The sequence below is a fragment of the Lipotes vexillifer genome, unplaced genomic scaffold (genome assembly GCF_000442215.2).
Source record: "Lipotes vexillifer unplaced genomic scaffold, Lipotes_vexillifer_v1.1 scaffold133, whole genome shotgun sequence".
NCBI lineage: Eukaryota > Metazoa > Chordata > Mammalia > Artiodactyla > Lipotidae > Lipotes > Lipotes vexillifer.
Window position 1 is genome coordinate 524873 of NW_006795585.1, and position 21390 is coordinate 546262.

General features: G+C 38.8%; 1 protein-coding gene across 2 annotated transcripts in view; it reads right to left on the reverse strand.

The window, feature by feature from the left end:
- ADGRB3 (adhesion G protein-coupled receptor B3) overlaps positions 1-21390 on the reverse strand; it is an 800758-nt gene that overhangs the window by 447014 nt on the left and 332354 nt on the right. For both annotated transcript variants that reach the window (XM_007467820.1, XM_007467821.1), the window contains 2 exons: positions 5833-5997; positions 5195-5359 (listed from right to left, as the gene is read on the reverse strand). In XM_007467820.1, coding sequence (XP_007467882.1) covers positions 5195-5359; positions 5833-5997 — 330 coding nt within the window. The remainder of the gene's footprint in view (positions 1-5194; positions 5360-5832; positions 5998-21390) is intronic.

Consider the following 21390-nt stretch of genomic DNA (forward strand, 5'->3'; position numbering starts at 1 on the left):
CTCCACCCTCCCAATGCAGGGGGCCCAGGTTTGATTCCTAGTCAGGGAACTAGATCCCGCATGCTGCAGCTAAGAGCCAGTGCAGCCAAATAAATAAATAAAATAAAAATTTTAAAATAATAAAAAAAAGAAACAAGCCCTCTGGGTAATTCTTTTGTACTCTAAAGTTTGAGGTGCATGTATCTTTTTTAATTATAGATTTGTCTGGATATATGCCCAGGAGTGGGGTTGCTGAATCATATGGTAGTTCTATTTTTAGTTTTTTGAGGAACCTCTATACTGTTTTCCATAGTGGCTGTACCAGTTGACATTCCCACCAACAGTGTAAGAGTGTTCCCTTTTCTCTACACCCTCTCCAGCATTTGTTGTTTGTAGACTTTTTAATGATGGCCATTCTGACCGGTGTGAGGTGATACCTCATGGTAGTTTTGGTTTGCATTTCTCTAATAATTAGCGATGTTGAGCATATTTTCATGTGCCTATTGGACATCTGTAGGTCTTCTTTGGAGAAATGTTTATTTAGGTCTTCTGCCCATTTTTCAATTGGGTTGTATTATTTTGCTGTTGTTATTGAGTTGTATGAGCTGTTTGAATATTTTGGAAATTAAGCCCTTGTTGGTCTCATCATTTACAAATATTTTCTCCTGGTCTGCAGGGTGTCTTTTTGTTTTGTTTATGGTTTGCTATGAAAAAGCTTGTAAGTTTGATTAGGTCCCATTTGTTTATTTTTGCTTTTATTTCTATTGCCTTGGGAGACAGAACTAAGAATACACTGGTATGACTTAAATCAGAGAATGTTTTGCCTATGTTGTCTTCTAGGAGTTTCATGGTGTCACGTCTTATATTTAAGTCTTTAAGCCATTTTGAGTTTATTTTTGTGTATGGTGTGAGGGTGTGTTCTAACTTCACTGATTTACATTCAGCTGTCCAGCTTTCCCAACACCACTTGCTGAAGAGATTGTCTTTTCTCCATTGTGTATTCTTGCCTCCTTCATTGTAGATTAATTGACTGTAGGTGTGCAGGTTTATTTCTGGACTCTCTATTCTGTTCCATTTATCCATATGTCTGTTTTTGTGCCAATACCATGCTATTTTGATTATAGTAGCTTTGTAGTATTGTCTGACATCTGGGAGGGTTATGCCTCCTTCTTTGTTCTTTTTCCTCAGGATTGCTTTGGCAAGTGTGGGTCTTTTATGGTCCCATATGAATTTTAGGATTATTTGTTTTAGTTCTGTGAAAAATGTCATGGGTAATTTGATAGGAATTGCATTAAATCTGTAGATTGCTTTGAGTAGTATGGCCATTTTACCAATATTAATTCTTCCAATCCAAGAGCATGGGATATCTTTCCATTTCTTTGAATCATCTTCAATTTCCTTTATTAATGTTTTATAGTTTTCAGCATATAAGTCACCTCCTTGGTCAGTTTTATTCCTAAGTATTTTTTTTTGATGGGATTTTAAAAGGGATTTGTCTACTAAATTTTGAGAAGCACAGCTTGGGCAATGTCGAGAGGCACTCAGAGAAGGTAGGAGCCCAAAGGAAGCAAGCAAGGTGATGCTTTCTTCCTACTGAAGGAAAATTACTCAGAAACAAAATGAATGCCTCTCTTGGTCTTCAAAGAACACATAATTCTGTTGGGGAGCAATCTTGCAGAGACAGTCACTCCAGAGGGGTGGGGGGCTGTTGAGAGCTTATAGTCGGCACATTACAGGGGGCCAAATTCCAACACAAATGCATCGCAATGTGTAAGAGAAGTCTGAGCCCACAGCATCACTGCTGACTTCCCTTGGGATGGATATCTAGAGTTCAGTATCCCAGTAATTGCTCCATCTCTGGTCTAAGTTGCTGTTACCATGCACATTTATGGTATGGCACCCTTACTTCAAAGTTTTTCTCAAAACATTTAACCTGCAGGCTTCACTTACCACTTGCAGACAAAGCAATGGTGACTCCAAAAAGGACATTTTATGTATAAATTAAGTGTAATGTCTCCCTGTGAATGGCAGGTTCCAATTTAGCAACTAATGACTAAAGAGTCATACATCCTATAATTGGGCTCTGGAAAGAGCAAGCCCTTCCCTGGGAACAGAGCAGGGAGGCCCTGGGAAACCTGGGCTAATGTAGGCCAATCACCAGTAACTCTGCTTTCTGAATGATATTAACCAGGGGAATATTGGGGAAAAAAACCAACCAAACGAAAGATTAAAAATAGTATTTTTTCACATTGTAGCAACATAACATAATTAGGGGAGCTATTAACTTTCTACTATTTTAACCCTCAAAGCCTGGGTGTACAATAAGATTGAGATCAATGAAATCATTATTTGGTGAGGTTGACCAATTTAAAAATTGGGCAACTTAATTATCTCCCTTGTAGCTACTCTATTCCTTGACTAGCAGTATTTTTAAAAAGTAATAATATAATTTTTTAATCCCTCTAATTCTCTTTTCTTATGAAGACAGGGACATCATTGATGCCCTTTTTAATACTTTCATTTTATCTGTTTACTAGGAAAGAAATATCCTAATCTTGATGGAAAAACATTTTTTATTTTCCATTTTTAGTAGATGCCATAACAGCTTTTGATTAAACCCAGATGACTAATCATTATTTTTTATTAATTATCCAGACAAAGATGTGCATATATTACATTTCTCCTTTCTAACAACTGAGGGTCTCTTGGAAAACTTGATTAATTTGTTTTGTATCCAAATTAAGTGAAGCATACAAATAAATACTAGTTTATTTGCTTCCAGCAACAGGAAGAAAAATTAAGAGAGAACTGTACTAAAAATAATACTAGAAAAAAACATTGTTTCAAAAGTGACATTTGTTCAGGCTTTATCACTGACAAAATGAGAAAAAATGTCTTAGCAACTGTTAAGATAATTTGAAAGTTTTCTCAATTTATATTGTCAATGTGTAAATTTGGAGCAATCTAACGGCAGAAATTAGGAAACCTATGCTCTAATCATAAAGGAATATATATTAACTACAGAGAAACAATTGTGTGGAGTTGAAAAGCCAATATATAAATCAAGTCCACTGTGGAAAACTGAGTTATTTATAAATCCTGCTTTCTTGATAAAATAATCTGGGGATGACATGGCTGTGTATTGAAAAGTTAAAGGATAAATATTAAAAGTAAAAAACCTCCTTTATTTTAATAAAATTTCTATACTCTACAGAGGCAGAAAGCATTGTTGAAATTAATAGTCGCATATAATTTTTAATGGATAATGTGATTTGTATGAAGGTGCAAGATTAGGATATATTTTCAAAAGCTTGGTACATATACTTACTTTTTTTACCCCTGTATAAGCACTAATTTGTGAATTGTTTAGCTGATTCAATAATTCATTTTAATTCAAAAATGTTATTTACATACTTGGGGGATTTCAAATCATATTTTTGAAAAGAGAAAAATGAAAATGTTACAGTTAATGCCATAATTATATGTATATATATTATAAAATCTAAAAAATGTTTACAGTTTTATATGATAATTTTTCAATCTCCCTGAAAGCATGAAAGCCAGCAAATAAACCTAGCAAATAAGGTATAATATCTTTTTTGTAAATAGATATGTAAAATGTTTTCCAAACAGCAGGTGGCAATCTTTATAAAGCTGATTGCAAGCACCACCATCTTACCTCTATATATGCAGATAAGAGTCAGTTTTAAAGGACCAGTTAAGAACCTTGGCACACTCAGACTAGTTCAGATAACTTCAGATATTAAAATGGTCTTATTTAGTCATGCCTACTGTTCCAGTGAAATTTCTCTCTGGGCAAAAGAAATGTTTTTTTTTTTTTAATGCTTCTTAATTCTCATGCAGCACAGCAGAAATTTCATGATGCTAATCTGTATAGGTATCCTTCTAAACAGAGTCCTGCATGCTGGTTACTTCTTATCATTCTGGGTTCATATGGCCTTAAGAATTAACAAAACTAATTTTAGATCTTTTTTAAGAACTAAGAAAATACTACTGATATACTGTTACCCTTAGAGTCCAGTTTCTGTTGCTATTAGTGTTGAACCATGAAAAATCTTTAGAATTCTAAATGTGGAGAAATAAAAAGTTTTGTTTCCTGGATAGTGCTTAGAATTCCTTGGTTTTTCTAAATCCCAGAAGTCATGTTACATAGAAACAGAAATCCATAGTTTCCTGAACTGAAAAGGAATCTCAAACAGCTGAAGTCGCCACACCCACTAGGACCAGATAGCCCAAGGATCTGCGAGCTTGCCCACAAGAGTTACTAGTGGCAACAAGGGCTCTGACTGGGTCTTCAAATTCTCTAAGTTCAGAACTTTATACCCAGCTATGAAGTTTTTAAATTCCACGCTATTAGCTTTTCCGCATGTTTATAAAATTTTGCTAATGGTATCATTCTAAAATCCGAATTTTCACTTATTTTTTGAGTCTGGAGTGTGTCAGTAGTATTTTATGAAATGTACACACACTTAGGAAGGAGTCTTTGTTCTAAATGAGCTTTTAAAATATATGACCTATAATATAATATGATTTATACTCTGGGCAATTTCTGACCTTCTCTTTTTTCTATGCTCATATGTAAAATCCTCCAATGTAGCAATACTTCCATTTTTTCACTATGAATTAAGGCGTGATGCTGTTATTTTAAAGTGAGTTCCTCACAGAATTTCCTTTTACAGTGGGAATGGGGCAAGGGCTAGTAAACTGGGGTGTCCAAGGTCACACATCAGGATGAATTAACAGCAGAATTTACAAGTTTCTGAGTTTCAACCTCATCTCTTTATTTCCTTACTAATCTACCTCACACTGATGTCTCTAAATTTCTAGTAAAATAATCTAAGGCAACTTGTTTTGTGTTCTCAGTAAACAAATATTTCATAGAGAGTGAAAAAAACAGTACCCCATCCTAATTTCAAAAATTTCTAGCCGTGTTATTGTTCAATATGCCTACTTTGGTGTTATTACACTTTTCAATGTCATTTTTCAGCAAATAATTAAAAAATGTATAGAAGACACAGTCAATGACACATGAACAGACAAAACGTCATACATTACGGAAAGAAGTAAATTGCCACTTATTATTAGCAATACTTCCATTGAGGAAATACGGCCTTTAACCAATGACAATGTTTTTAATCCTTTTTTTCCCCCAGGTACCAAAGTGTTTCCCTGGGGACGATCTGAGCTCACTCACCGGGACATCGCTGCTCGCTGCACCTTCTCACTTCCTCGCCTGTCCCTTCACACGGCTGCCCGGTCACCGCCACACCTTGGCAGGTCCTCATTCGCCTCTCCCAGCCGCCGTCACAGGACTTGGAGCATCCACTCCAATGACCCCACTGATTCCACTGACCATTGGCTGAAAGAAATACGTCAAGGTCAGTGGCAGTCGTCCAGTGCACACTGCTTTAGGGATTCGAAAATCTGAGGCCCATGACTGTTCAATTTTTATTAATCTACCACCATGAATAAAATGGACACAAATATTTAACTTTCTGGTCAAATTTAGAGCATTGTGATGAACAGAAGTTTCTGTAAGTTTGTCAGAAGCTTCAAATGGACATTGACCTTTACTTGTAAAGAACATGAGCTCCATGCTAGACTGCATCAATTTAATCAAAATTTCATCTAATCTCATTAATTTCATCTAATTTAAGAATCTGTTGAATTTTATTGCTTTATTCATGTAACATACAGTAGGGTGAGCTCTGGTACAACTGGCTTCATTGAGTAGAAATGTATAATTACCTGAAGATGCCACGACCGTCTGGCACGATTCTGTCACATTATCTAAAGGGCAGGCATCCTTCGAATGCAGTCATCAGGTCTCACCTGTACACTCGGGGTTGTAGCACTCTCTGCTTTCTGCCCAGGGCCCTCTGCATTCGGAGCCCCCGTGGGCGGCTGCAGTACACTGCCGGCTCCTCTGCTGGGTCCCATTCGAGCAGGTCACGGAGCATCGGCTCCAGAAGCTCCACTCCTGCCACTGTCCATCAACTGCCAAAGCAGAAGCAGAGACAGTGTGAGGAGGTCTACTAGAAGAGAAGGCTGTACACAGAGTACACTCATGCCTTTACTGCACTGTACAGATAATGCATTTTTTACAAACTGAAGTTCTGTGGTGGCCTGTCTGGAGCAAGCCTACAGGTGTCATTTTCCAACAGCATCCGTTCACTTTGAGTCTTTGCATCACATTTTGGTAATTCTGGCAATAACTCAAACTTTTTCTTGCTCATTATATTTGTTACGGTGATCTGTGATCGGTGACCTTTGATGTTAATATTGTCATTGCCTTGGGGAACCAGACACGTATAAGACAGGGAACTTAACAGAGAAATGCTGTGTGTGTTCTGACTGCCTCACCTATTGGCTGTTCTCCCATCTCCTTCCCTCTCCTCAGGCCTCCCTGACACAACAATAATGAAATGAGGCCAATTAATAACCGTACAATGGCTTCTAAGTGCTCATGGGAAAGGAAGAGTCACGCATCTCTCACTTTAAATCAAAAGCCAGAAATGGTTAAGCTTTAGTGAGGAAGGCATGTTGAAAGCTGAGATAGCCCAAAAGCTGGTTTTCTTGTGCCAAACAGGTAGCCAAGTTGTGAAAGCAAAGGACAAGTTCCTGAACGAAATTAAAAGCGCTGCTCCAGTGAACACACGAATGAAGAAATTGAAACAGCATTATTGCTGATATGAAGAAAGCTGTAGTGATAAGATAATTCATGAAGGTGGCTACTCTAAACAACAGATTTTCAATGCAGACAAAACAGTCTTCTATTGGAAGAGGACACCACCTATAGGACTTTCATAGCTAGAGAGAAGTCAATGCCTGGTTTCAAAGCTTCAAAGGACAGGCTGACTCTCCTTTTAGGGGTTAATGCAACTGGTGACTAAGTTGAAGCCAATGCTCATTTATCATCTGCAAATCCAAGGGCCTTTAAAATTATGCTGAATCTCCTTTGCCTCTGCTTTATATATGGAACAACAAAGAAGCAGGCATGATGCACATCTGTGTACAACATGGTTTACTCAATATTTTAAGCCCACTGCTGAGACCTACTGCTCAGAAAAAAAAAGACTCCTTTCAAAATATAACTGTTCATCAACAATGTGCCTGGTCCCCCAAGAGTGCTGATGGAGATGGGCAATGAGATTAATGTTGTTTTTCATGCCTGCTAGTCATTTTGACTTTCAAGTCTTACTAAGAAATACATTTTGGGGCTTCCCTGCTGGCGCAGTGATTGGGAGTCAGCCTGCCGATACAGAGGACGCGGGTTTGTGCCCCGGTCCGGGAAGATCCCACATGCCGCGGAGCAGCTGGCCCCGTGAGCCATGGCTGCTGAGCCTGCGTGTCCGGAGCCTGTGCTCCGCAACGGGAGAGGCCACAACAGTGAGAGACCTGCGTGCCGAATACATTTTGTAAGGCTATAGCCACCATAGATAGTGATTCCTCTGATGGACCTGGACAAAGTCAATAGTAAACATTCTGGAAAGGATTCATCAGTCTAGATGTCACTAAGAACATCCATGATTCGTGGGAAGAGGCCCAAATAGCAACATTAACAGAAATTTAGAAGAAACTGATTCCAGCCCTCATGGATGACTGTGAGGGGATTAAGACTTCAGTGAAGGAAGTGACTGCAGATGTGGTGGATATAGCAAGAAAACTAGAATTAGAAGTGAAGCTTGGGGAACTCTTCTTAATATTATGTAACAACCTACATGGGAAAAGAATTTGAAAAAGAATAGATACATGTATATGCATAATTGAATCACTTTGTTGTACACCTGAAACTAACACAACATTGTTAATCAACTATACTCCAATACAAAATAAAAAGTTAAAAAATAAGTAAAAATAAAAGTGAGGGCACATCGGGACTTCCCTGGTGGTCCAGTGGGTAAGACTCTGTGCTCCCAATGCAGGAGGGGAGAGGCCAACAGTGAGAGACCTGCGTGCCGAATACATTTTGTAAGGCTATAGCCACCATAGATAGTGATTCCTCTGATGGACCTGGACAAAGTCAATAGTAAACATTCTGGAAAGGATTCATCAGTCTAGATGTCACTAAGAACATCCATGATTCGTGGGAAGAGGCCCAAATAGCAACATTAACAGAAATTTAGAAGAAACTGATTCCAGCCCTCATGGATGACTGTGAGGGGATTAAGACTTCAGTGAAGGAAGTGACTGCAGATGTGGTGGATATAGCAAGAAAACTAGAATTAGAAGTGAAGCTTGGGGAACTCTTCTTAATATTATGTAACAACCTACATGGGAAAAGAATTTGAAAAAGAATAGATACATGTATATGCATAATTGAATCACTTTGTTGTACACCTGAAACTAACACAACATTGTTAATCAACTATACTCCAATACAAAATAAAAAGTTAAAAAATAAGTAAAAATAAAAGTGAGGGCACATCGGGACTTCCCTGGTGGTCCAGTGGGTAAGACTCTGTGCTCCCAATGCAGGAGGCCAGGGCTCGATCCCCGATTGGGGAACTAGATCCTGCATGCATGCCACACCTAAGACTTCACATGCCGCAACTAAAGATCCCACATGCTGAAACTAAGACCAGTTAGAGCCTAAATAAATAAATAAAAATTTTTTTAAAAAAGTAACATTAAAGAAAAATAAAGGAACATGAAAAAAAAAAAGAAGAAGAAGAAGCGGAGCCTGAAAATATGACTGGATTGCTGCAATCTCATGAAAAAACTTGAATGGATGAGGAGTTGCTTCTTATGGACGAGCAGAGAAAGTGGATTCTTGAGATGGAATCCACTCCTGGTGAAGATGCTGTGAAGACTGTTGAAATGACAGCAAAAGATTTAGAATATGACATAAACTTAGTTGATAAAGCAGCACACACATTTGAGAGGACTGACTCCAATTTTGAAAGTAGTTCTGCTATGGGTAAAATGCTATCAAACGGCACTGCATGCTACAGAGAAATCGTTAATGAAAGAAAGAGTCAATCCATGTGGGAAACATCAATGTGGTCTTATTTTAGAAACTGCCCCAGCTGCCCCAACCTTCAGCAGCCATCACCCTGATCAGTAAGCAGTCACCAGCATGGAAGAAAACGCTCCACCAGCAAAATGATTACAACTTGCTGAAGGCTCAGATGATGGTTAGCATGTTTTAACAATAACGTATTTTAAAGTTAAGGTTTGTACATTGTAATGAAAGACACAATGCTACTGCACTCTTAAGAGACTACAGTCTAATGTAAACAGAATTTTTCTATGTACTGATGAACCGAAAATTGGTGTGACTCACTTTACTGTGATATTCACTTTATTGAGGTGATCTGGCACTGAACCTGCGATATCTCTGAGGTGTCTGTACAAAGTAAAACTAACCTTGAAGATGAGTCCCGACCAAGAGACTCTAAATGAATGCAGTTAGATTTTATTAACCCCCAAACAACTATTACCTGATTCTACACTTCTATTTACTTTATGTGTCTGGTATCATTTTTTATTGACCACTCAACAAGCCAAGACCTTGATCTTGGAGATGGGTACAGCAAGCAATTAATACAATAATTGTATTGTTGTACAATACAGTAACTCACAGAGCTCACATTTTAGAAAAGGAACCCCTAGAATGACCAGTAACTCACAGAGCTCACATTTTAGAAAAGGAACCCCTAGAATGAGTTAACTAATTAATCCATGCTAAATAAATTAATTCTATAGCGTTGCTGCAAAGGATGATTTGAAGACACTGCGAGATAAGAGTTTACAGAGCCTGGGGAGTCTTCCTGGACAAAGTGAGGTTTAAAGTATGCTTGAACGATAATAGGAAATCCCTAGGGAAAGGGCATGTTCCCTGAAGATACACAAAGATCCTGGGCAGGACTGAATGGAGGGCATTGTGAACAGCATCCAGAGAGCCAGGTGAATAACTACACAGAGGAGTTTGGGAAGAAGATTTTGCAAACTTTTGGTCAACTGTGTTACGGATTTGACCTATTTTTCACAGATCATTAAGAAGCCATTGGAAAAAAGAAGAAAACCAAGAAAAAGAAGAAAAAAAAAAGAAAAGAGGAAAAAGAAAAAGAAGCCATTGAAGAATTTCAGTAGGATCCTCTGATCATATCTAGTGCAGGGTAGAGAAAGTATCCCAGGAAACGGTGAGAAGGGATTGAGCTGGGATGAGAAGAAGGTACCAATGGACCAATGGTGCATCCTGGGGAGATCAGGGCCACACGGGAAGGACCATGAATGGAGAGAGGACCAAAACGACGTCCAGGTGTCTGGTGACCAGAATGGAATATAGATGGTTGAATTTGTCTTTGGAAGTTCAAATTGAGATGCATTTATTGATTCACTCATTTGAATGACTGTTAAGAATCTCTTAGTCATCAGACTCTGTGGTAGGTGTTAACAAGAAATACAAGAATTTGAATTCCAACCTCAAAAATAGGATAACAGTAAAAGAAGTACTCTACACATACAAATAAGTAAATGAAAAATTAAGAGCAATACATCTTAAGAGAGCACTGAAGACTTTCAGAGAACAGATCACACCTACTTGGGGGGTAATTATGATTTGGATAATTTAGACAAAGGAGACAGCATTCATGAAGGTATAATCCCACAGGCCACAAACTACAAGTGAGCAAAGGAATTAGGCAAAAATATTTACCTAATTTAGAAGGCATAAACTAGCATATAAGTGTTATAAATGCACTAGGATATGACTCTACTTTTTCCAATATCATTCCATGACTCTTGGTCGATTTCATTACAGCGAAGGAGAATTCACCATAAATCCAAAGTTCCAACATAAACTAATGCTGCTGTGAAAACCCACCTAAACGAGAAAGCCTGGCAGAATAGGAGTGAGTACTTTCAACCTAATTTCAGGTCTTGCTGGTAGCTGTTAAAAAGAAGCCTGTTTAATATGTGTCTAGCGGTACTTAATAAACACTTTGTGAAATGAAAAATCACAAAATGCCAATTTAATTATCTCATTCATGTAATTTTAGCATCTCACTTTATTAAAAGTATCTGACATAATCTTATTGGCTATGTAATCCATTTGCCAGACTAAAAAGTCTAGTGAATCAAGAGGATGATATAAACTATCCATTTCCTCTTTATGTTGGCTTTGAAGATGAATGTGTTTTTCATTTCAGAATTTTGCTTTTCAAAGATAACACTTATTAAGTTTGCTTTCAAGAAGAATGGTTAAAAAAAAACATCCATGCCTGCAGCATGTGTACCATCTATTTGGCAAAAGAATATACAGGTATTCAAATTTTTGAGAATATTCAGAAAGCAACACATAAACAAAAACGAATTAAGGGATGCCAATCCGTTTAGTGCTCAGTGAGTAGAATAAAAGAATATCTCTTTTCCTTAAGAATTCTGGTTTGAGGTAAATTTTTAGCTTTTTTTTTTTTTTTTTAATGAATGTAATAGCTACACATTCACTGCAAAGAACAGAGGATTAGTGTCTCTGTCTAGGAAGATGTGCACTTGGTAATGACTGAGTCAGAGGTTGAATCAGAGAAGATAATTGGGCAGGGGGCTGTATTATGGATAAGGAATGAGGAAAGACCTTGCCTAAGAGAGATTAGGAAAAATATTTGTGAAGTGTTTTGCTCAGAAGGGTTTTTTTGAAAGAAGACTTTGCATCACCATTGTTAAAATTTTTTAAACATTTTAAATCCATACATTTGTAATATTAGTTCAGTCCTTTCTGCCAAAGTACACATTTTCTGTTTGGCTAAAGTTCAAGAATGAGTTAAATTAGACATCTGAGGGAATTTTTGAGGTTCAACACCACCATAAACCTCAACAAAATATATATTTTAGATATGAACAGTTTTGCTTATAAATCAGTTACAGAAATAAATAACAATGAAATTGAAGATGTATCAAGTGGATGTTTTTGACGTTTTATTTTACATTGAGAACTAGAAGCTTCTTTTCCTGAACATTCACTGCACCAGTATGAAAGAATGGACTTGACAAAGTAACTGATTGGATATTTTTAAAAAAGAGCAAAAACCCAATATTCCTTTAGTGTGTTATAGAGTGTGATAAGGCAAAGTTCCATTTCCACTGTGAAAATGGAAAATTGAGAGGTTAGAAAGAGAGGGGTACGTGAATTTAATTTAAAAGATTAGACAACTGACTTATATGTACATGAAAGTTTCTTTAGTGCTAAATGTGGAACGTTGTTTTATTTTATGTTTTTTTCTCATCCTAGAATTAAAAAAAAATCATTAATTATGTTCTGGGGAGAGGGATAAATTAGGAGTTTGAGGTTAATATATATATATATATATATATACACACTAATATATATAAAATAGGTAAACAACAAGGACCTACTGTATAGCACCGGGAACTACACTCAATATCTTGTAATAACCTACAAGGGAAAATAATCTGAAAAAAAAGATATATATGCATATATAATTGAATCACTTTGCTGTACACCTGAAACTAACACAACACTGTAAACCAACTATATGTCAATAAAAAAATTAAAATAAAAAACAGTATCACAATATCGCTGAAATCACCTAAACCAAAAAAATAAAATAAAAAGATCTTTCAGGAAATGGTAGTGTCATTTTACTGAATGGGAAAAAGTAGAGGTTTTTGAGAGGTGGAAATTAAGAGTTCTGTTATAGGCATTTAAGCATTTCCTAGTCTGATATATGCATTATACTTCAGGGATTAAATGTTGAGATATTTAAAAATAAAAACCAATTATCATATGATACACCTAAGATTTCTATTTCATAATCTCTTGTCTAGGTACCACACAAGACATGAAGACATGAAGAGACTTTTTTCTTTTTCTCTGATGCTTAACTGGGATCCAGAGTGGTGCCGACGATGCTTCTCTTTCAGCTGCGTTCAGGTTTGCTCTCCACCTGGGTGAGTACGGAGGCAAGAGACCACCAAGGCCCTCCCCACCCTACCACCTACCCAGATACGACTGCCTTCCACACTTACAGGGAGAACCCCCAGACTCACTGGAAAACCACAAGCTTGAAAACACCTCAAAGCTTTCTTTCTAGAACTGTGTTCCTACTGAAGGCTAATTAGCACCTTGTCATTTTGTCAGAAAAGTGTTCCCAATGATTTGGGAAAATGTAAACATTCCCAAACTGGCTCCTCTGTACTCCTGAGTAAATATGCACAGAGCATCTGCACTGTGACCAGTCTTGTTCTGTTAGACTCAGGGGAAACTGTGCTGATAAAGACCCACCAAGCTCAGCTCTCCTGGAACATGTAGTCTGAGGGGCTGTGGTGGAGACAGATGATGATAAACAAGTAAACAAATGAGTGAACAAGAGAGTCACAGCTGGAAGTGTTCTGAAAGCAGTGTGACCACAGGAGCGCTTAGTCCCCAACACTAAAAGAAGCCAGAAACATAAGACTCTGTGGAAGGCTCTACCCAAGTGAGGTCTTGAGGTCTAGAAAGTTTTGTGTATTCGGGGACAGAGACAAGCCTGGGGCTCGTGGGGCTCATGAAGAGGGGGACGCGGCAGGAGGTGGGTTTGGAGGGTGAGCAGAAGTCCGATCCTGGAGGGCCCGGCAGGCATGGGGCCAACAAGGTGAGGTACCACGAGAGGACTTTAAAATAGGGAAGAGATGTGACATTTTAACCCTTCATTTTGCAGTTGTGTGTAGATTGGATTGCACAGAGAAAAGAATGGGTATGGGAGATGTTGGGGACTAGAGTGTAGGCCAGACATGGGTAAATGGTAGGACCTTTTACTGAACTGGGTTAGAGTAGGTTTCAAACAGTTCCGCGGGTACACAGTCCTGAAATAAGAATGTCTATTTGGAATGTGTTGAATTTGTGATACGGTTATAGACCTAATGCAGGGAGTCCTACTCTGAATGGACTTTGTTTAAAGCTGTATCTCCCAAATTTATTTAAAAATAAATCCTCCCTCCCCTCTTTCCTTTTTTTTCCTTTTCATGGGACACCATTTGGTAAACATTGCATTAGAGGATATAATTTCTTCCATGATAGGCAGACAGGTTAAGAATCAGCACTGTCTTAGGCTTTTTACTTTCTTTTTATTTCCATCATAAGCATTTGCATTTGGATTTTTCCAGTGCTATTTTTCAATTTAAAAACTCCAAATGCCTATTTCTTAACGAACCATCCCACAAAAGGTGACTAAGAATAGAGAACGCGAGGTTGTATTTTGAAGCTGGGAGGATGCTGAGATCAGCCTGTCCTGCCTTCACGTAATGTGCTTCCTTATACAACAGTGTCACTCTGGGGACACAAAGTTTTTTTACAGCAATGTGACACATGACCAGATTTTCTGGACCCAGAAGAGTTAAAATTGCAATGGCTAAAACATTAGATTCCTGGGGTTTGCTGTGTTAAAGAAACTTCCTTCTGCAATTGTGTTCACCCGGAAGAAAATCCTGTCTCCGATGTGCAGGGAATAATTCCTATGGTATATTTTATCGTATTTTATTATTTAAAAAAAAATTATAGCTGATTTACAATGTTGTGTTAATTTCTTCTGTTTAGCAAAGTGATTCAGTTATACACATATATACATTTGTTTCTATATTCTTTTCCATTCTGGTTTATCCAAGGATATTGAATATAGTTCCCTGTGACTTTCATACATTTTAATGAAAATACTATGTTTCAGTCTATTTTCTCATCTTGACCAATAACTGGTGACACTATAGTATAGGTTGGATAACAATAACCACAAGTTAAAGTCATGAGTATTTTGAACACTAAAACCATCATTGCAACAACTGTTCTGGGTAGACTGCTGATGACTGATGAAGTTACCTGTAGGGAGGAATTGGGGGAGAAGAGTTCTGGCCCCTGACATTGAGGCTATCTGATTTAGGGATGCCAAAGTTGGAAAGCTCTGACTTTTACTGAATTGGGAGTTACCCAGGGAATGGGAAAGACTCCTTTGGGTTACAAGACTGAAATGTAGAAGAGCCATGTGCTGAACAGCAAAAACCTATGTTTCCTATTTGCCACTTTAAAATAAATGACAAAAGAGGAAAATCAAAATGAAATATCATGTTTAAAAATTAGAATTAAGAATAGGGGCAAGTTATCGTGGTAAGGGCTACAAAGGATTAAAAAAAAAAAGGTTGGTAAGTAAATTAAGACAAAGTTTAAATGAGAAAAATATTAAATAGTAAAAGAGAGCAAGCCAGGATTAAGAAAGACACAATTTTTTAAAACTCTCATAAGCTAAGCACTGAAAGATCACCAGAATAATGCTGAAAATCTGAAATGACACAAAATGAATACAATTGCCACATAATAGACTAGAAGGTTAAGATGATGAAATGCAAATTTTAATTAAAGACCAGGTTAATGAGGCAGCATTTGTGCTTTAAATTATAACAGCCTCATGTTGAGACAATCAGGGAACTCTGAACCAAGGTAGGGCAAAGGCTCAGGATCTTTTCACTCTGTCCTCACAGGAACGCTCCCTGCAGAGGGACTGTGGGGTGGTCACCCTCTCACAAATGCTGAAGGATCAAAATACTAGGACCACGGGAGACTGAAGTCTCTTGCTCTAGGTAACAGATGTTAGGTTCCAGCTGTGTTCCTCAGGACCTATTGTTGGGTGGTTCTTTCATCCTTCTTAGAGTTTATGAGTCTGCAAATATATCTGGAAACTACAACCTAATGGGATCTGTCTGGAACGGTTCTGGATTCTCAGGAATGAATTTCTCAAATGCAGGACTGCTTGGCCCCACAGACTGAATCGGGCCCTTATGCAGCCACTTCTCTCTAGAACAATCCTAGCCAAAGAATCCCTTTGAGTGTCTGATGAAGGCTGTCCATAAGAAATAAAGCTCAAAAACTATCATAATATCCTGAGTTTACTTCACCAAATCCCTTGCTTTTAAAGTAATATTCCCATATAAATCATGATCCTTGACTTTATATTGTTTTATAGTTTTCAAGATTCTTCCACCTAATTTTAATCACACAACATTCCTATGATATAGAAGGGTAATGAATACCAGATCTATTTTAAAAATGAAAGAAGTGAGGAATAGAAAAGAGGAAGAAGTTGCCCAAGTAAATATTTAAAATTAGGGATTGGAAAATAAATACATAAATACATAAGTAAGTAAATAAATAAATAAAATTAAGGATTGGGAATAAACCTTAATCCATGTCTTGTGAACTCCAGACCACTGAATCATATAATTATATTCATTTATACATAGCCCCATATATAAATGAAAACTTGTCAATAGTTCTTTATTTCAGTATTCAATCTGTCACTCACTTATTTATCCCTACCTATCCTCTATATTACTTGTAATCTACTTCATAAATATATATCAGAAAGAGAATTGTCAAAACTGAAACAAAGAGGGCCAAGCTTAATTCATTGGTTCTTCCAGTCTTCAGCTACTGACAGAGGGAAAAAAAAAATTATTACTATGAAGTAAAATACTATGAAGAAAATTACCATAGAGCTTGAGGCTTTGAACTAAAAACTCAAGCTTTCATTTTCCCAAAATAATTTAATTTTGGAAAAGACAATATCAATTTTATTTTGCGGATATACATTATATAATTTTAATGGAGGGCCTACTTAGAAAATGCAAACATTCCATATGTCTGTCAGTTTTCTCCAGTTGAATATTAATCAAAATCAAAATCATTTAAAACAGAAGCATCTAAAGTGATCAAATCACCCTGGAGGAGGAATCACCTCCAAGGTGACGCCCAGGTTCAGGTCTGACACTTAGCCAGACCTCAGTACTGTTGGCTGCTTCCTTGGTGTCACAGAAAGGCTGTGTTATCCCCTGTTGGACCTAAAATCATCAGAAAACACATTAATAACCAGACAAGGTCACTCTGAGACTGTGATAAAAATAAGGTAAAACAAGGTCACTTCATAGACAAAGACAAGGTCCCCGTGGAACCCACAATGTTCCAAACATTCTCCTCTCTCAGCTAAGATGAGCGACTCACTTCTTCACCAACTTCATCTGGTCTTCCCTCATCCTAGATAATTTACTAAGATACCCAATCATAGCATTGTCCCCCTTCCCTGACACCATCAAATCTGGAGCAAAGGCCCACTTTTTTAAACCTTCTGTGAAATCACCCAACACAAGCCCAAACCCTTGATAAGTCTTTCCTAACACCCCCTTACTAAGATGCCCTGCAATTCCCTATGTTGATTTCCCCTCACTGCCAAGAGTAACAAACCCAAGTTGTTCAACTACACGTGTCATCCTGATGGACTCTCACTGGAGACACTGACATGATAATAATACTAGTATTAGAGAGTGTTTGCTAGTTTGCTACCTACAATGGTCTTCTCATGAAGAGGGTATTACTATATTGTCCTCATTGTACAGCTGAAGAAACTAAGGATCAGAGGGGCAACAGAGATATGAAAAGATGATATCTACATTTAAATATGTGTTCTCTTGCAAAAGTCCAAAATCTTTCCCCTATAACACATTAATGTATTATTAAGTAGGCACAGAAAATGCCCTAGAAAAATTTGGATGAGTATTAAAAATTCGTACATGTCAAGAAAATCCAATCAATAGTCATCTATTGCATACCACCAGGTACAAAGTCGCATGGAGAGATAAACAGGAAATAAAAGAGCATTTCCTTGTCCTCAAATATATCAATTATGAACTTGATGCTCAATTAGTGACTGGAATGAAAATTCAGAGAAAACAGAAAACGTAGGTTGGACTGCCAGAAGTTCTGAGTTTGGTGATAAGAGAAACATATACCAAAGACCCCTGAACACACACATACATACACATATCCTTCTGTAGTACCACACATAATTATTACTACAGATGAGAAGAGGAGGAAAACGAAGTCCCATCACATTTATGAGCCAGTGAATGAATCGCAGTGAAATCCTTTCGTTGCTCTGTATACCTCTGGCCCACCTCCCCGCAACCAACACCAATCACTGTTCTCAGACACAGTACACAAGTCAGTGACTAGTAACTCAAACTAGGAAATATCAGATTAGATCTACCCTTTCCTTCCTTTCTTCTCTCCTTATATGGATCTCAGGAAAGTGGTTTACTTTCATTGCTAAAGAAGTTGGGAGAAAGTTGGACATTGACTAAGGAAAGTATCAGATAAAAATAGGATGCCATCGCAGGCTTCCGGGAAGATGGCGGAAGAGTAAGACGCGGAGATCACCTTCCTCCCCACAGATACACCAGAAATACATCTACACGTGGAACAGCTCCTACAGAACACCTACTGAACGCTGGCAGAAGACCTCAGACCTCCCAAAGGCAAGAAACTCCCCACGTACCTGGGTAGGGCAAAAGAAAAAAGAATAAACACAGACAAAAGGATAGGGATGGGACCTGCACCAGTGGAAGGGAGTTGTGAAGGAGGAGAGGTTACTACACACTAGGAAGCCCCTTCGCGGGCTGAGACTGCAGGTGGCGGAGGGGGAAGGTTCAGACCCGCAGAGGAGAGCGCAGCAACAGGGGTGCGGAGGGCAAAGCGAGGAGATTTCCGCACAGAGGACCGGCGCCGACCAGCACTCACCAGCGCAAGAGGCTTGTCTGCTCACCTGCCGGAGCGGGCGGGGCTGGGAGCTGAAGCTCGGGCTTCAGTCGGAGCGCAGGGAGAGGACTGGGGTTGGCGGCACGAACACAGCCTGCAGGGGGTTCGTGTACCACGGCTAGCCAGGAGGGAGTCCGGGGAAAAGTCTGGACCTGCCGAAGAGGCAAGAGACTTTTTCTTCCCTCTTTGTTTCCTGGTGCGCGAGGAGAGGGGATTCAGAGCGCTGCTTAAAGGAGCTCCAGAGACGGGCGCGAGCCACGGCTAAAAGCGCGGACCCCAGAGATGGGCGGGAGACGCTAAGGCTGCTGCTGCTGCCACCAAGAAGCCTGTGTGCGAGCACAGGTCACTGTCCACAGCCCCTTTCCGGGGAGCCTGTGCAGCCCACCACTGCCAGGGTCCCAGGATCCAGGGACAACTTCCCCGGGAGAACGCACGGCGCACCGCAGGCTGGTGCAACGTCAGGCTGGCCTCTGCCGCCGCAGGCCCACCCCGCACTCCGGGCCCCTCCCTCCCTCTGGCCTGAGTGAGCCAGAGCCCCCGAATCAGCAGCTCCTTTAACCTCGTCCTGTCTGAGCGAAGAACAGACACCTTCCGGCGACCTACACGCAGAGGCGGGGCCAAATCCAAAGGTGAGCCCGTGGAAACTGTGAGAACAAAGAAGAGAAAGGGAAATCTCTCCCAGCAGCCTCAGAAGCAGCAGATTAAAGCTCCACAATCAACTTGACGTACCATGCATCTGTGGAATACATGAATAGACAACGAATCATCCCAAATTAAGGAGGTGGACTTTGAGAGCAAGATTTATAATTTTTTCCCCTTTTCCTCTTTTTGTGAGTGTGTACGTGTATGCTTCTGTGTGAGATTTTGTCTGTATAGCTTCGCTTCCACCATTTGTCCTACGGTTCTATCAGTCCATTTTTTAAAAAAAATTTTTGCTTAAAAATTATTTTTTATTTTAATAACTTTATTTTACTTTATCTCCTTTCTTTCTTTCTTTCTTTCTTTCTTTCTTGCTTTCTTTCTTGCTTTCTTTCTTTCTTTTTCTTTTCTTTTCTTTTCTTTCCTTCCCTCCTTTAGACAACGAAGCATCCCAAATTGAGGAGGTGGACTTTGAGAGCAAGATTTATGGTTTTATTCCCTTTTCCTCTTTTTGTGAGTGTGTATGTGTATGCTTCTGTGTGAGATTTTGTCTGTATAGCTTTGCATCCACCATTTGTTCTAGGGTTTTATCCGTCCGGTTTTTTTGTTTGTTTTTAAAATTTTTTTCCTCTTAAAAATTATTTTTTTATTTTAATAAGTTTATTATACTTGATCTTACTTTATTTTATTTCACTTTATCTCCTTTATTTTTTTCCTTCCTTCCCTCCTTCTTCCCTCCCTCCCTCCTTTCTTTCTTTCTCTCTTTCTACTTCTACTAATTCTTTCTTTCTATTTTTCCTCCCTTTTATACTGAGCCGTGTGGATGAAAGGCTTATGGTGCAGCAGCCAGGAGTCAGTGCTGTGCCTCTGAGGAGGGAGAGACAACTTCAGGACACTGGTTCACAAGAGACCTCCCAGCTCCACATAATATCAAAGAGTGAAAATCTCCCAGAGATCTCCATCTAAACACCAGCACCCAGTTTCACTCAACGACCAGCAAGCTACAATGCTGTACATCCTATGCCAAACAACTAGCAAGACAGGAACACAACACCACCAATTACCAGAGAGGCTGCCTAAAATCATAATAAGTCCACAGACACTCCAAACTATACCACCAGACATGGACCTGCCCACCAGAAAGACAAGATCCAGCTTCATCCACCAGAACACAGGCACTAGTCCCCTCAAGCAGGAAGCCTATACAACCCACTGACCCAACCTTAGCCACTGGGGACAGACACCAAAAACAACGGGAACTATGAACCTGCAGCCTACAAAAAGGTGACCCCAAACACAGTAAGATAAGGAAAATTAGAAGACAGAAAAACACACAGCAGATGAAGGAGGAAGATAAAAACCCACCAGACCTAACGAATGAAGAGGAAATAGGCAGTCTACCAGAAAAAGAATTCAGAATAATGATAGTAAAGATGATCCAAAATATTGGAAATAGAATAGACAAAATGTAAGAAATATTTAACAAGGACCTAGAAGAACTAAAGATGAAACAAACAATGATGAACAACAGAATAAATGAAATTAAAAATACTCTAGATGGGATCAATAGCAGAATAACTGAGGCAGAAGAACGGATAAGTGACCTGGAATATAAAATAGTGGAAATAACTACTGCAGAGCAGAATAAAGGAAAAAGAATAAAAAGAACTGAGGACAGTCTCAGAGACCTCTGGGACAAAATCAAATGCACCAACATTCAAATTATAGGGGTTCCAGAAGAAGAGAAAAAGAAAGGGACTGAGAAAATATTTGAAGAGATTAGCGTTGAAAACTTCCCTAATATGGGAAAGGAGATAGTTAATCAAGTCCAGGAAGCACAGAGAGTCCCATACAGGGTAAATCCAAGGAGAAATACGCCAAGACACATATTAATCAAACTGTCAAAAATTAAATACAAAGAAAACATATTAAAAGCAACAAGGGAAAAACAACAAATAACACACAAGGGAATCCCCATAAGGTTAACAGCTGATTTTTCAGTAGAAACTCTGCAAGCCAGAAGGGACTGGCAGAACATATTTAAAGTGATGAAGGAGAAAAACCTGCAACCAAGATTACTCTACCCAGCAAGGATCTTATTCAGATTTGATGGAGAAATTAAAACCTTTACAGACAAGCAAAAGCTGAGAGTTCAGCACCACCAAACCAGCTTTACA